The sequence below is a fragment of the Idiotropiscis lumnitzeri genome, chromosome 9 (genome assembly GCF_059441095.1).
Source record: "Idiotropiscis lumnitzeri isolate Australia: NSW breed Sydney's pygmy pipehorse chromosome 9, RoL_Ilum_1.0, whole genome shotgun sequence".
Classification (NCBI taxonomy): domain Eukaryota; kingdom Metazoa; phylum Chordata; class Actinopteri; order Syngnathiformes; family Syngnathidae; genus Idiotropiscis; species Idiotropiscis lumnitzeri.
In genome coordinates, this window is record NC_142399.1 from 4,183,239 (window position 1) to 4,198,443 (window position 15,205).

General features: G+C 42.1%; 2 protein-coding genes across 2 annotated transcripts; one reads left to right on the forward strand and one right to left on the reverse strand.

Annotated features, from left to right (window-relative positions):
• Nucleotides 1-167: 167 nt before the first annotated feature.
• Nucleotides 168-5,904, reverse strand: slc25a28 (solute carrier family 25 member 28). Its single transcript, XM_088305467.1, has 4 exons — nt 5,353-5,904; nt 2,573-2,801; nt 1,954-2,010; nt 168-1,632 (listed from the first exon to the last, which is right to left on the reverse strand). Exons 1-4 carry the CDS (start codon nt 5,692-5,694, stop codon nt 1,088-1,090), a joined length of 1,173 nt encoding a protein of 390 aa, XP_088161593.1. The 5' UTR covers nt 5,695-5,904; the 3' UTR covers nt 168-1,087.
• A 2,656-nt stretch (nt 5,905-8,560) lies between these two features.
• On the forward strand, nt 8,561-15,204 carry pyroxd2 (pyridine nucleotide-disulphide oxidoreductase domain 2). The gene is made up of 17 exons (XM_088304936.1): nt 8,561-8,693; nt 9,544-9,714; nt 10,052-10,071; nt 10,191-10,284; nt 10,620-10,693; nt 10,763-10,918; nt 11,007-11,160; nt 11,254-11,315; nt 11,383-11,480; nt 12,001-12,142; nt 12,252-12,386; nt 12,474-12,546; nt 13,215-13,368; nt 13,480-13,631; nt 13,973-14,079; nt 14,256-14,376; nt 14,463-15,204. Exons 2-17 carry the CDS (start codon nt 9,582-9,584, stop codon nt 14,531-14,533), a joined length of 1,746 nt encoding a protein of 581 aa, XP_088161062.1. The 5' UTR covers nt 8,561-8,693; nt 9,544-9,581; the 3' UTR covers nt 14,534-15,204.
• The last annotated feature ends 1 nt before the right edge of the window (nt 15,205 follows it).

Consider the following 15,205-nt stretch of genomic DNA (forward strand, 5'->3'; position numbering starts at 1 on the left):
AAAGCTGCACCGGCACTCGTGAAGACTAAACAACTTTACCCATCAAACTTTGTTTTAGACTAAACATCAGTTAGATGTTCTGCTGGAATTTTCAAATATCCCGCTGGTACTGATTCTATGCATTGTTGTTTGCTGAACAATTAAGAAAAAAAAAATAGCAACCAAAATGAGTTTGAATCATTTATGAGCACTGTCCACTGCTCACAATTTATTATTTGATGATGAGTGCAATTCAGAAACAGTAAGAATGACAGCTTCCATTTTGTCAACATGGGCACGATAGCAACATTTTCCAACATAGCTTATAAAGCTGACTCTTGATTTTTGGGGCGCAAACTATTCCATTCCATGCAACCTGTACGTTCAAAGACCATGACTTTAACACGCTCAGTAGTAGCAGTGAGAGAAACTAACATCAGCCTTCAGAACAGCCATCTGCAGACAAGGCAATAATGGTGAATCGCTGACAGTTGGGTGTCAATGGAAGCGCCACAAAACAAATGATGCCAACAGGCAATGGATCACATTTTTACGTGGGAGAAGTTGAAAATAAATTACATTTAAGCTTTAGATATACCTAAAGTCTAGCTGTGGACGTAAATAAAAAAAAAAGGAAAAATAAGGGGGTGGGCAAATAGAGAGGGGGGGGGGGGACTTAAATCCATGCAATCGCCTCAAAATATTTAAATTCAGATTTGGTTAGAATCATTTAAATGACTGCAGGGTTCCAGTTTCCCCCATAATTTTAAATAGTAATTAAAAAAAATCACTCCCACACTTCTGCGAAAAGAATCTGCACTGCAAACCTCAAGTATTGGGTGTGTAAAAATAATTAAATAAAAGGTGAGCCCATAACAAAGGTTAAGAAAATAACACTATTGCCCTCTTGTGGTCACAACCCGTGGCCTCTAGTTTGACAATTCTACTTCTGTGACTTTTATTTTGCTTAGCAACGTAAATGAAAATGTGCGTAATCAGCAAACGGCGTTTTAAAAACTCTTTCAGGAGAGAAACAGTGGAGATGGGTCTTGGTGTGATTTTCATGAGCTGTGCGTTACAAGCTGGCTTCACGTCGCGGCGTCACGATCTACGCCTCCATCTGCTGCGCTCGCCTCTTGTCGTGCTGGTGCTTGGTGAGTCCGTACTTGAAGAACTCGTACACAGACCAGCTGATGGCCGTGGAGGGCATCTGGTAGATGACTCTCGCCTGCACTCCCTTGAAGTACCCCCGCAGGCCGCCCAGCCTGTAAACAGTCCGGAAGGCGTGGGCCAGGCCCGTGATATGTCTGTGGGCTCCTTGGTTTGCCGACAGGGAGCTGAGGGCGAGCGACTCTTGGGTGTTGAGGAGGGTCTTGCACACGTCCAGCGGCGTGGTGGCGGCGGCGGCCAACGCCCCGGCCAGGGCGCCGGACAGCATGTGGGATGAGGGGTTATATTGTCTGTGGGGGTTGAGCAGCTCCTGCAGGTATTCGTAAGTCATGAAGTGGAGCGCTTGGAAGGGTACGTTCATAGTCAGCTGGGTGGTGTAGCTGCGGTAGAATGCGCGGGGGCCTTCCTTCTGCCACACGGCGCGTATACAGTCCAACGCGCCGCGGTACGGGGAGTTATACATCTGCATGCGCTGCTTCACAACTACGGCGGACCGCGTGACGAGCATGAAGATGTCCGGGGTGAGGGGGGTTGCGGGAAGCAGTTGAAGACAGAAAAAAAGAAAAAGAAATGAGTGGGCTAGTGAAAAATTTGCCATTTAAAAACAAAAATGTTTTTTTTTTTTGTTTGGCCCCCCTGTCGCAAGGTTTTGTGGAAAATGTATATTAAATCCTTAGCAGCATTTTTAAAAAATAGATTTTTTCCTCTCTCTGAACTGTTCCTTGTTATAATTCAACAATTATTACCACTGAATTCTGGGGTTTTGCTTTTATAAAAATAATACAAAAATAAACAGGCCTGTACCTTCTGATGGGTTCATGGCTGCATCGTGAAGCAGAGTGGCCACGCATCCCGCCGTTCCTGCAATTAACACATCTCAGACATTAAAATTATCAAAGATTATTGGGAACATTCACGTGGCTTACTGGCTTCTGGGAAATAAAAAAAGTATGAAAACATCACCAGCAAGCCTCTGCGATTAACAAACATGGCATTGTTCTGCATTACTCAGCAAGTTGTCCGGTCATGCTTGACATCTAGTGGACAACATTGTGCATTGCACCTATGGGAGGAAAAACGAAGTGAAGAGTTGTTTGGAGGGGCGTAAGAGGACTTACACAGCCTCCCAATATTCTGGAGAGAAGGAAGAGAGAAAGTAGGGAAAACACGGAAAAAGGAACAATAGCATTCAGTGTAAGGATTTCCATGCACGGGAATTGAGTCAAATCTGGCCAGAATTTAGCGACAGAACTATACCGGCAACAGTTGCAATGGAAATGTTTTGTCCAATCAGATGCCAGAATGTTGTAGCACGTACTAATGGGCCAAGATCGTAAATGGGCCCGAGTATAAAACATCAGTATGGTTTTGTATCATCCTACAGCACGGCCTATTTGTGTAATCGGTAAGTTTTTGATGGTACCATTAGCCAAATGGCTGTTAGCGCCGGGGTGGATCACATCACTCAGAGTCTTTTTGAGTTTCTCATAGCTGGCAAAGTACAGGGCGTGGGCAGGCCCCGCCCCGACGGCGGTCACGTTCAGGCCTCTCATTGGCCGCCACGCTCCCTCCGTGGCCACGATACGGCGCAGGGCATCCATCACGTTCCGGTAACGGGCGGCCGGGTCGGGCTGGAGGCTCTGCATTCTCGTCTGGGGAGGAATGAAAATGGGGCAAAGTCAACAATTACAAAGCAATCAAAGAGCCTCATTAGCAAATAATGCTTGGAAGAAGGGTGTGTGGAACGTGTCGGTGTACAAGCATAATTGAATAGAAGGAAGCAAGAAGTTACAAGCGCCAGGGTCACGAGGACACGGCGTATATCCTGCCTGTGTTCCCACTGACCCGAGATCATAACTTTCTTTGTGTCCGCAAATGTAAACGGCAATAAATTAATCTCGGACTCCGCCAATCAAGTTCTCTCTGGTATTAAATAAAGAGGGGACACCAATAGTGACATAATCCTTCAACGGCAGCGTTCCGGCTATATGGCCGATCTGACAAGTGACCTCCGGTCTGTGTACACATGCAGGGGGCTTGGGCAAAGAATAAACACGGCCTCGTGAGAGCTTGTGCTATCAGGAATGCAGGGCTAATAGAACGCTAGGCATTGCGGCACACATAAGCCAAGTTAGACATGTGGAACAGGATGTTCTCGGTTTACAGTGGATCCCAACGGCGAGCAATGAACCAGTTTGTCTCAGAATGTCAGAGGTCACCAACCTTTTAAAAATTGAGTTACATTGTATGCAACGGGATGCCACTTTGAAACGCACTTCGGAACTAACAATTTAGCTCACATTACACAGATCGTGTTTATGGTTTCGCACAATGATTATTAAAAAAGATTTAACGTGGTAGAAAATACATACAGTAGATATGAATAAGCAACACTATGTTTCTAAATCGCTGCTTACTTTTATAACATTCCCCAAAATCACAATGTCCCATCAATCGGTAAGCCATTTATAGCACAAGCAACTCATGTGGTCCGTTAGAGGCGAACTGGTGCTCGTGGGCGCCATGCTGGTGATCCCTATCCTGTGGCACACGCACAAAGGCATGCTTGGTTACCACCAGACTTACTGCTAAATTTTATTTTATTGATATTTATGGCATAGAAATGTTTTTCATATGAATATTTCCCGTAATTATAAGTTTATTATCACTTTAGCCTTGGTAAGTAGATGGACCTCCGTCGTTATACCGACCCAAAAGCAGAATGACGCTTCACAATTGGAGATTGACACTGACCATAAAAATACCAAATTATTTTAATATTCATAAATTGTCAAGGCAGGGGCCTGATTTCAAGCTATATGAAGTGAGGCCCCCCCCCCCAAAAAAAAATGAGGTGCTCACAAAATTTCAAAAAAGTTCAATATTCACTGTGATCAACTGGTTCTGGAGCATTTATATGAAACCGCCTTGGAAGATACAAATATCAAACAAATGAAAAATAATAAATGCGGTTGTGCGAGAGGACCACAGTTGTTCGAGACGTGGATGAAGGGTGGGCGTGTGAGCTGCTATTCAGTGTGACATGGACAGCTGGATGTCCTAAGCTTATTTTGTATCATCCGTCCAATGTAATGATCGAGAGCAACTGACTGGCCTTGCGGTCAACAGGTCTGGACAAACCCAGCCAACAAAGAAACACAAACAACGCATCCTCAGTGAGCAAAAGTGATTAAAAGACTGCCTTATAACACCTTTAAAAATACCAACTTCATATATAATACTGTGTTCACAGAGTTTACTGTTCTTGTATCCTAAGTCGTGTGACAAGTACAAGTGAAATGTTACAGACTGTTCGAAGAAATCGACGGGATAAATGAGTTGACTCATTCATTAATTGTCAAACATGAGGTGTGCTACATCATACCACTTCCAGATCACGAGATTAAAGGTACAGTTGCCATTTTTGTGCTGATTTTCATAAATTGGTGTTCTAAAAGTTTGGGGTCACTTAGAATGGTACATATTCTTTTTTACGATTATAACCTCTGACCTCGTGTTTAAGAGATGAACTTAGAATAACCTGAATAATAATCATTACCTTTGACCTGGAGTAGTTTAAAATAAATAATTTTACTCACATTACATATCATATGGATGCTTTCTGAAAAATGTGAAATTGTCATGGTGAAAACTTGTTGAACGAAAATATATTTTTACTTGTGCTTCTTTCTGTGTAGTTATGCGTTGTTGTTTTCTTTACATTGGGTATCCTGTTTGTATATTCCTTGGACCTACTGCGCAAATAAAACTGATTGATTGATAGATAGCTAGCTCAGTGGCTCAGGCATGGCTGAGCAACCAACTGTTGACACATGTTAGCAACTTTTTCAAAATTCAGTTTCCCTCCAAATAAACGCCTAGACATTGGTTACGAAACAAGCTAATCGGGGATTTTACTTGTATTTCGCGACAAACGAGACGCCTAACGGGAGACTCGGTTTAAAAACAAGCTAGTGTAAATGGTACGTTAACAAGCAAACGTCGCTTAACTAGTTAAGGTTAGCATGCTAACGCGTTACCTAGGAGAAGCTAACCGCTGACCTTGTGCTCAGCTCTGACGCGTGTTTGGGTTAGCATGGGAGGCTAACGAGCTAAGCTAACAGCAATGAGAGTATATCAACATGTATTGCGAAGAAATGGGCTAAATGGTGCAACGAGTTAACCGCCGCCGAGCTAGGCTACCTTGACACAATCGATGGGGAACATGAGGCAGTGCTCCATGATCCCGGCCACGGCTCCGGCCAACATGTGCGTGCTGGTGGAGGCTCCCTGTGGCAAGCCCTCGTAGTCCGGTTCAGAGTCATCACTTTGATCCTGTGCGTTACGGGTGAAGTCAACAGTCGGTAGTTCGGTTTCGCCTCCGATCCTCGGCGACAGGCTACCCACGATACTTTCGGAAACTCCCAGGAACCTGCCCCCCAGCCATCGAACTTCTGCCCCGGCTGATGCGCCAGCAACCCCGGGATCGTTGCCTGCAGACTCCGCTGTCATCCGACGCCTCCTTACAAATCCATCCGCTTCCATGAGAAACCGAACGATTGGAGAAATGGGGCTGTTTGGGCACGCACAAATGTCTTAAAATGCACAACTCGGCTGCCAAGTTTTGCATTCCCCTAGGTGGGTTTGGCAGCTACTTGCCCGGCTCCAACATTCCCAACCTCGTCGTTACTTCCCAGCCGCAGTCAAGCAAGGCCGTGGAAGGACGAAATCACACGGAAACACGCCACTGGCCAACTGACAAAGATGATTGGCTCTGAGAGGCATGTCCTCCGCGCGCTATTGGCTCAAAGACCTGTCACTCAAAACGGTGACTGCAGGGCACTCCAGGTTAAGTAATTGTTAGTGGTCGTGTGTTTGGAAGTGTTGCCTTGTTTTGTCAGTTGTCTGTGCGTTTCTCCTCACATGCCCATCCAATTTGTAATGCCGTTTTGTAATGTTGGTATGCTGGAAAACATAAAGAAATAATAATGACTCACCATTATATTTAAGTACCGTTTTAGTGTAAAGATACAACGCAAGATAGTGCATCTAAACTTTATTGAGCCATATTACCATCATCTGCTAAATTTATCACCGGAAATAAAAAAAAAGAGATTTTTTTTGTCTGTCGACGTTACGTAACATAGTCATTTCAAAATTACGAACGTTTGCGTGCGCGCGTTTTTGTATGAAAGGGGTTGGGGTGCAGCTAACTCCGTTTTTACCTTTCACAGAGAGAGAGAGAGAGAGAGATGGTGGACGGACGGACGCAAGGACGGATATCTTTTTAATAACACACAAAGCTAATTTTCTATTGTATGACTAGCAATGGGTGTCTGCAGAGGTCAAGCTGCATTTCATTGCCCTTCTCGTCATTATACACCGCAGGCGTAGATGGGGAAATAGTTCCATTTCTGTCTTGAGGTGTTTTAAAGAGACAACATGACGTCAGCCAAGGGAAATATACAATTGCATCAGTGCAATTCCTCCATGACAATATGGACAAAACAGGAGCTCAGAACATTCAATTTATCAGTGGCATATTTGTCCCATAGTCAATTTTGTTGCGCTGGTGTACCTAATGAAATGTCCAGTGAACGTGTATGAGATTAACTCACACACGGGCACTACACAAGATTAGATCAACTTTATGGCGAGGCACTTCCTTATTGACTTTCACTTTATTGAATGAGAGGCGTCCTCCTGTCTTACTGCACAAGAAGAAGTGTATCTATTTACAACACACTCAAAGGTCAGCAGTGAGGAACACACCTTAGATATATAATAGTTTAAGTCAATTTTTACTGAAACGTTCTCATTTTAATGTGAGTTTGATAAATGCAATTTACTGTTGTCTTGGCCATCTCCTCTTGAGGCAGACAAACCTCCATTATTCATGAAAATAAGATATCTATATGAATTTATGTCCTTTTTTATTTATATTAGTCACCCTGGTTGGTCTTTGTCAAGCTGTCAGCGTAGAACTTGTGATTCAAGTTCATTGTTTATTTAGCTTGTTGCTCTTCCTTGTCTTACCTACAGTATTTTTGCTTAGTAAACATTTTGCTTTAGTACTTCACAGGGAAAGAAACCAATACTGGTGGTAATTGAAATTTGACTTGAAATGGAGACCACACTGCTAGTTATAGAAAACAGCAGAATCCTGCACCCTTTCCGCGAAAATCATTTAAGATGATATATCAATTCCGGATCTGGCCTTCCTGTGTGGAGTGTACATGTTTGTTCCTTGCTGGTGTGGGTCTTCTGACGTTTTTTCCGACTTCCTCCCACGCTCCAAAAACATGCTTCCTTGCTCATTTGAATACTCTAAATTGTGCATTAGGTAAGAATTGGAGTATGACTAGTTGGTTATGTGTCCTGTGACTGGCTGGCAAACAGCTCTGGGTGTACTCCACCTCTCGCTTAAAGTCAAAGGTGAGGATAAAAATCATGTGAATCAAACATATCGTCACGTTCCTAAAATAATGGCCAAAGTAATTTTTCCCCATTTTTTTCCCCAAGAGAAAACCGGAACAATTCAACCAAATGTATAATTTCATTTCAGGGTTAGAATTAAACGATTTGATGACATAACTAAAGATTTAGCTGATTTCAGCAGCGGGGGCAAGCATCATGAGGATTTTTTTTTTTTGTCAGACGATGTAAGATATTTAATAGATTATTTAATACATTATTTTTAGAAAGTGACGATATGATTAATTGTATTTCATTTGCTTTCTTCTTTAAAGTGCTTTTTCATTATCAGAGTAGCCTTTTTCCTGATTTGAATGATTAGAACTTAATATAACTCTATGATATAATTAAGAATAAATACTTCAAGATGTCAGTACATTGACTGCAAGCCATCGGTTTCTTAGCCTGGAGGGAAAGAAGTTCTTCGCCCCCCTTTAAAGGATGCTTTTGTGTTTTGTGGTGGTGCTGTAATAATAACATAATTACATTTTCTCCTTTAATGCCTGAGAGAGCCTGAGCAGGCCGGAGTGTTGAATTTCTGTCGACAAAGGGGATTGAAGTGTTAATTTCTGTTTACGAGCACAAAATCTCCTGCTTATAATCTCGTTAAGGACGATTGAGCGTCGTCCGCAGACGTTCCTTAAAGGAAAAGTGAAACGTTCACCCTGTCAGGATCATTTCTCTTGCCTGCTCGAATACACCAATGCACAAGGGTGGCGTCTCAGGAGGGAAATCCTAGAACGCCCCAACACCTCATTTTACTCCCTCAGCCAACAAATTGCACCGTCTATGCAACCAGGGAGAATTATTTTACACCATGTAAGCAAAATACAATCCAGAATTCCCCATTATGAGGAAAAGATTACATGGTTATGTGCTGTTTTATTTATTGATATTTCTGTCCCAAGAAAAACTATTCCTTCCTCTCTCCCTCGTAATCTTCTCCCCATGGAATGATGATGATAATGATCTATGGCTTTTTAAGCAGGCCAATATCTTCTGCAGCTTGAATGTCTGAAGAGCTCATCTCAACACTGTCATGACAATTAACCAGGTCAAGTACACGATAGGTAACGTGCAGCGCAAGTCAGGAATACAAAACCTGTCATTCAGTACGAGCAAGTACAGTATATTACAACATGATTTACTATACTCCCAAATAATAGCGTTGATACTTCCCACTTCCCCTTTGTGATAATACATCATGTGCGATATGATGATGTGACCGCTGACAAAAGCAATAGGATGAGTTCTGAAGTGTTACGGGCAATATACATTCATATGCTGATGAACAATGACTAGAAGCAGACTGCAAAAAACATTTTTTTTTTTTAAGGCAAAGAAGTGCAATGGTCAAGTCACTCACCTGACCTGAATCCAATTTAACATGCATATTACATGCTGAAGAGCAAACTAAAGCGAAATTTGCAGTTGCAGTGGGGACCTGGCAGACCATAACCAGGGATGAAAGCCATCAGCTGTTAATGTGTGTTACAATTATTATACAATATGTATATAAAGGGTGCGGGAGCTGCTCCCGTTATTTATGTTCTCTGATGGAGTCTTACTCTCCCACGATCCCTGGTAGAGCATATTCCAAAAATCGTATCACGTGAAGTGGTCTCATATTTTCATAACTTTTTCTGGTGATGTGGCCGATTTTGACTCCGTGTAAGGAACAACTGCGCCCTCGTGTGGTCAAAATGGATAACTACCCGCAACACAAAGTTAAAAAAGAAGTCAAACTGTTTTTAAAATGGATATTTTATATTAACATTCAATATTGATTCATGCGTGATGGTTTAGTCTAGTGGATAAAATGAAATGAATGATGCGTCACTTGTATGTTTAGTAGAAATGTGACATTTCAAACTTGAACGTGTCCATTGTGTGGACGACCTGTTTTCTTTTTTTTTTCAGGGGCGAACCTGGGGGAGGGATGAGGGATTTTACTCGCAATGGCTGCTGCTGCAATGTGGACTCGTCGTGCACGGAGAGTCGCGACCGTCGTGGTCTCTGTGGCCAGATGCAAAGCCTCGACACACACCGGCGGTTTCAAATCACACTATGACGCACTGATCATCGGTGGAGGTGAGGTTTGCATGACCAATTTTGTTTTTCAATAACAAAAAAAGTAGTTGGGCTTTGCAAAATTTAATCCAACTCGACGGCAAATTCAATGCACGACTTGTCATTAAAAAAAACATTTGTCTTCTCTGGTTAATGTTCCACTTTGTGTAAATGCTTTGCAAAGTTAAAATGCAACTTGACCAGTTTGGAGCACATTAACTTGACTCTGAATTTAAATAGATTTCAAAACAACGTGCAATTTTTTTCTATACACTAGTGAATGATTCTCTGCAAATTTTATTTCTGTTCAGAATGCTTTTCTTCCTTCCTTTTTTTACCCCCCTCAATGTCACTACAGGACACAATGGATTGGTGGCGGTGAGTCTTGACATTTTCACTGAGACACTATAGTGGCCCTTGTGATTCTGGGTCAAAGGTACAGTTTTGTGCGCGTGTGTGTGTGCGTGTGCGTGTGTGTGCGCGTGTTTGTACACTAGGCTGCATACCTTCAAAAGGGAGGTTTACAGACAGCAGTGCTGGAACGTAGACACGTACTGGGAGGTGCAGCGGTGACAGAGGAAATATTTCCTGGTAAGACCCCCCCCCCCATCATCTATACAGAGGGTCCTCAACTGCATATTAGATTTTATAAATTTACATGGAAACATGTCGTTCCACATAAATTCAGATCTCTGGTTTACCACTCTGCAATTGGGATTAAGGAATATAGTTTTCTGTCACATGATTGATATTTGTTTGTTGGGAGACTGAGATTGGGAGAACATGCTAGGTATGCAAATATTCGAAGTTGAGGACTAAAAAGTTGAAAGGGAAGTTTGGAGTCAGTGGCAAAGACACAATCACAAAGTACCATAACAGAAAATAATTGTCGAGCACTGCTATAATCGCACTTTTTGTGCATGCAGGTTTCCACTTCTCCAGGTGCTCCTATGTGCTCAGCTTATTACGGCCGCACATTTATGCAGACTTGGAGCTAAAGGTAAACAATGCAATCTTAAAAGGTCGCATGATATTTTTATCAACCACCTGGTTTATTTTGTATTCTCAGAAACATGGGCTGAAAGTGTATATGAGGGATCCCCATGCGTTCACCCCCTTGTTGGAGGAGGGGCTAAGGGGCGGCCCGCCAAGGTCACTCACCCTAGGTTCGGATCTCGCCGAGAACCAGAAGGAGATTGGCAAATTTTCCCAGAAAGATGCGAAGGTGAGTCAGGCATTATGAGGAGTGCATGCTTGTTTTTAATTACATACTCCACTGCTTATGAACCAGCTTGAAATGTGTGTGCAACCAGGCTTTTTCAGAATTTGTTTTGCACCTTGAGAAGCTAGCAGGTGCCATCCACCCCCTCCTGGATGCACCTCCTGTAGACATCCCGAGTGTCACGATTGGCTCATTGAAGAGGAGGCTGGCTGCTGTTAAAACACTGAAGCCAGTTGTCCAATGCGGTGTGTAACGCGCCTTGGAAATTCTTTTCAATATGGATGTCACATCACCATTGCCAACGTGTCTCTTTGTGTTTTTATTTAAAATTATTGCAGGGTGGAAATTAGGCCGAAACATTCCAGAGTTTTACGAAATCATAACTGCGCCAATCATGAAGGTTTGTCCTTATTTATTTAGCTGTCTGTTGGCGCCGTCATAACGCAGCTCATGTTTTCTCACGTTAGATCCTTAACCGGTGGTTCGAGTCGGAGCCACTGAAAGCAACCCTGGCTACGGACGGTGTGATCGGAGCCATGACCAGTCCCAGCAATCCTGGCAGTGGGTGAGACAACATGTTAAGGAAATGTAAACACCCCAAAAGTTGACGCTATGAAAATGGATGCACGGTCAGTAATTGTGATGGGTAAATGAAGCTTCAAATCTGCTTCATGAACCAGTTGTAGTATTTCTGGACTCCTGTAGATGGCACTCTTTGTTCATCATTGGGATGAAAGCACTTGACTTTTTTAAACCCTTTCTTTAAACCAACAGTGCCATCTACAGGACTGGAAAATACAACAATTGGTTCATGAAACAAATTTGAAGCTTCATTTTCCCATCACTAGTTCGGAATGTGGCAACAGAACAAAATAATAATTAAAATAAAATAATTGTTTCCGGGTATTTCCTATAGGATTATTTATTTTATTTTTATTAGGCAAAATCAATGTCCCACTGTATTGAAAGTGAAAATAATTTATGTGGTAGAATGGCAAGATGGCCATATTGTACTTGTTTTGGTTTCCTTTTTGCCCGTGTATGATCCATTCAAGCCATTCTGAAAAGGAATTTCACATGTGCAGGTATGTGCTCTTGCATCACGTGATGGGAGAGTTGGAGAAGGAGAAAGGTGCCTGGGGTTACGTTGAAGGCGGCATGGGAGGCGTGTCAGCGGCGTTAGCCAACGCCGCCCGATCTTTCGGCGCCGACATTTTCACAGACAAGGTAACGTGTAATCATAGAGAGGCATTTGTCTCTTATGGAAATGTGTTACAACTGCTTAATTGTTTTCTCCAATTGTGATCTTTGCTTATATTCAATGTGTGACTTGCAGGATGTAGAACATGTAGCTGTTGACGCGGATGGTGCTGCCAGGGGCGTTGTGCTGAAGGATGGCACCGAGATTCGTAGTAGAATTGTACTTTCAAACGCTACCCCTTATGTCACTTTCCAGAAACTCACTCCACAGGTAAAAATAATAATGAAAAAAAATAAAAACAGTCATATTGACGTCTGCACAAGATTTTTGTTCCAATTTCCAGTTTTTTTTTTCAAGGGCGCCCTTTCTTCAGAGTTTTTGAAAGCTGTCGATCAGATCGATTATACCTCACCTGTCACCAAGATAAATGGTAAATATTTGGGCCTTTTATACCATAACTGCCAAATCCACTTGAAAAAAAATACAGCATGCATTATTATTAATATCCTTATATTCTGCAATTAATATGTCTTGTAGATTTGACAGACAGAAAGCAGTGTTGTTAATCCTGACAAATTTGAATGATTAAGAAAAAAAACACCAAGTATATTTTCCAAGCCACGACAAGAAGCGCTAGCCACTAGCTAGCTTGTGAGCTAACAGGATTAGGCCTAGTAAAAATAACTAACTCGTAACTGTGGCGGATAACTACTGATGCAAATGAAGTCAGTCAAGTTCCGTCTGTCAAGTGTGTTAGTACCTGTGATTGTATGATTCAAATATTAAATCAATTTACCGCATTTTCTGGACTATAGGATGCTACTTTTCCCCTAGATTTTGAAACGTGCGGCTAATACAACAGTGCGGCTTTTCTGTGGATTTTTCTTTCACCGGTAGGGGCGCTCTATAGTTCAGAAAATACGCTAAATAAATCTTTTTTTTTTTCTCTTGGGTCTGTTCTTTTTTAATTAGCAAAATTGTTGCCGTGTTAAACGGCACTGTTTTAACCATCTGTTTATGTATCTTTGTGTGTATTCACAGTACAAAATAGTTCTGTACATGCAGTAATCAACTCGTTTTTTTCAACATTATTAATAGTGGCAGTGGACAAGCTGCCGAACTTTCTCGCCGCTCCCACACCAGACAATAAACCAGGACCTCACCATCAGTGCTCCATTCACATCAACTGTGAGAGTGTGGACATACTGGAGGGGGCCTACATGGAGGCCATGAATGGACGTCCCTCAACAAGGCAAAACGTTTCTTTATTTCACCAGCACTATGAAATGACACATCTCAATTTGACTGCTTTGCAGGCGCTGCCAAGCAATCGAATCAGTTTGTCTCGTGTTTTGCCCTTCAGGCCGATGATCGAGATGACCATCCCGTCTGTGTTGGACCCCACATTAGCGCCCTCTGGCTGTCATGTGGTGTCAATGTTCACACAGTTCACCCCCTTCCACATCGAGGGCAGAGAGTGGACTGAACAGGACAGAGAGGCCTTTGCAGATAATGGTGAGAAGTATCGGCAAAACATTCTTCAGGCAATTCAAAGTCGGATCTGTCGATGTCCTCAAATTGTGTGCGCTAACTGACATCAAGTTTGGTGAAATTATCGCAATCACTAATTAGTTTAATCCGTTTTGAGAAGGGGAGTCAAATGTTAATTTGTTTCTAAGAACTTTGATGTTTGCATGTGACAGATTTACTAGAGGATTAGCGGTTGTAATTTAATTTGCCACATTAACTATTGTAATTTTGGCCTACATGCTCTACCTACTTATTACTGTTGTCGACAACCTGTTTTTGGTTAACCTTTTAACTTGTTAAAATGCATCTGTGTTTGTTTCATTCAGTATTTGACTGGGTGGAGAAATATGCCCCTGGATTTAAACAGTCGGTGGTGGGCAGGGACATCCTAACCCCGCCTGACCTGGAGCGTATTTTTGGGCTCACTGGAGGGGTAAAAAACTTGTGATTTGTTTGACAACTAACAACTGTTCAAACACGCCCATGTCGTTAAATGTCATTCGACTCTGTCGTAATGTAAGCGACGAGTGTTTGCTTCGAGTCCGCATATTTTGCTCATTTGCTGCGCTCACAAGGCTAAGCGAATGAAATCTCAAATCCGCTTGACAGAATATCTTTCATGGATCAATGTCACTGGACCAACTCTACCTAGCGCGGCCATTGCCGTCACTCTCAGACTACCGCACACCAATTAAAGGCTTTTATCTTTGTGGCAGTGGCGGTCATCCAGGTTTGCTTAGAACACACCAGTAATTGCTGTCATGTTCCAAAAATACAAACTCAAGTCTTTGCTTTTTTTTTCTCATTTTTTTTAAGGTGGAGGTGTGATGGGATCTCCTGGCTGGAACGCCGCACTGACCGCGATGGCTGACCTGAAACGCCATTGACAAACTTGCATAATGTGCAGTATAAACTCTTGACACTCCTATCCGATCCGATGCTATGCCGTGCGCTCTATGGCATACAAAGTTAAATCATTTACAAATCTGTTGCACGGCTGACAGGGACGTCCCGCTAATGGCGAAAATCTACATATAATTGGGTGCCATTATAATTGCATGCAACTGCATAGCATTTTTTTTAATCTCCAAACTTCTTGAATAATCATTTTAATTGAGTATTAATTCTGAAGGCTCACTTTTGGGAAAAAAAATGAAGTAACACACACAAACATATATTTTTAAAATGTATGAATTTACTGTATATATGTAATGCATTCTTGATACTGTAAAGCAAAAACTGACACCAACATAATTTCTCATCATTGCCAAAACATCCACACCTGTTGTGTATGTTTTAGTTTTTAATGTGAAATCGAGTAAATAAAGCTGAATTGAATTGTTATTATATTTAAAACATGGGGGCAGCAAATATTTACATAGGTTACATATCAGGATTGTTTTTCTGGTCACATTATAAGCTTTTCTGAGCACTTGTTGCCGGGCAGATTTCATAGTGCTCGATCTTGATTTACCACTAGGTAATTTCCTCCCATTTAGCTGGTTGTGTGTCAAACCTGTTTACAAAAATAAATAAATAAATAAAAGTGTTAGGAAGAG

Bases quoted from the DNA above. Each gene is read 5' to 3' on its own strand.
- slc25a28 (XM_088305467.1), bottom strand. From the start codon at position 5,694: ATGGAAGCGGATGGATTTGTAAGGAGGCGTCGGATGACAGCGGAGTCT. The intron at 2,802-5,352 runs GTAGCCTAGCTC...ATTCCTCCCCAG, and splicing joins TCCCCATCGATTGTGTCAAG to ACGAGAATGCAGAGCCTCCA. The intron at 1,633-1,953 runs GTACAGGCCTGT...GGTCCGCCGTAG, and splicing joins AGCCATGAACCCATCAGAAG to TTGTGAAGCAGCGCATGCAG.
- pyroxd2 (XM_088304936.1), top strand. From the start codon at position 9,582: ATGGCTGCTGCTGCAATGTGGACTCGTCGTGCACGGAGAGTCGCGACC. The intron at 10,072-10,190 runs GTGAGTCTTGAC...TTTGTACACTAG, and splicing joins GACACAATGGATTGGTGGCG to GCTGCATACCTTCAAAAGGG. The intron at 14,080-14,255 runs GTAAAAAACTTG...TCCGCTTGACAG, and splicing joins TTTTTGGGCTCACTGGAGGG to AATATCTTTCATGGATCAAT.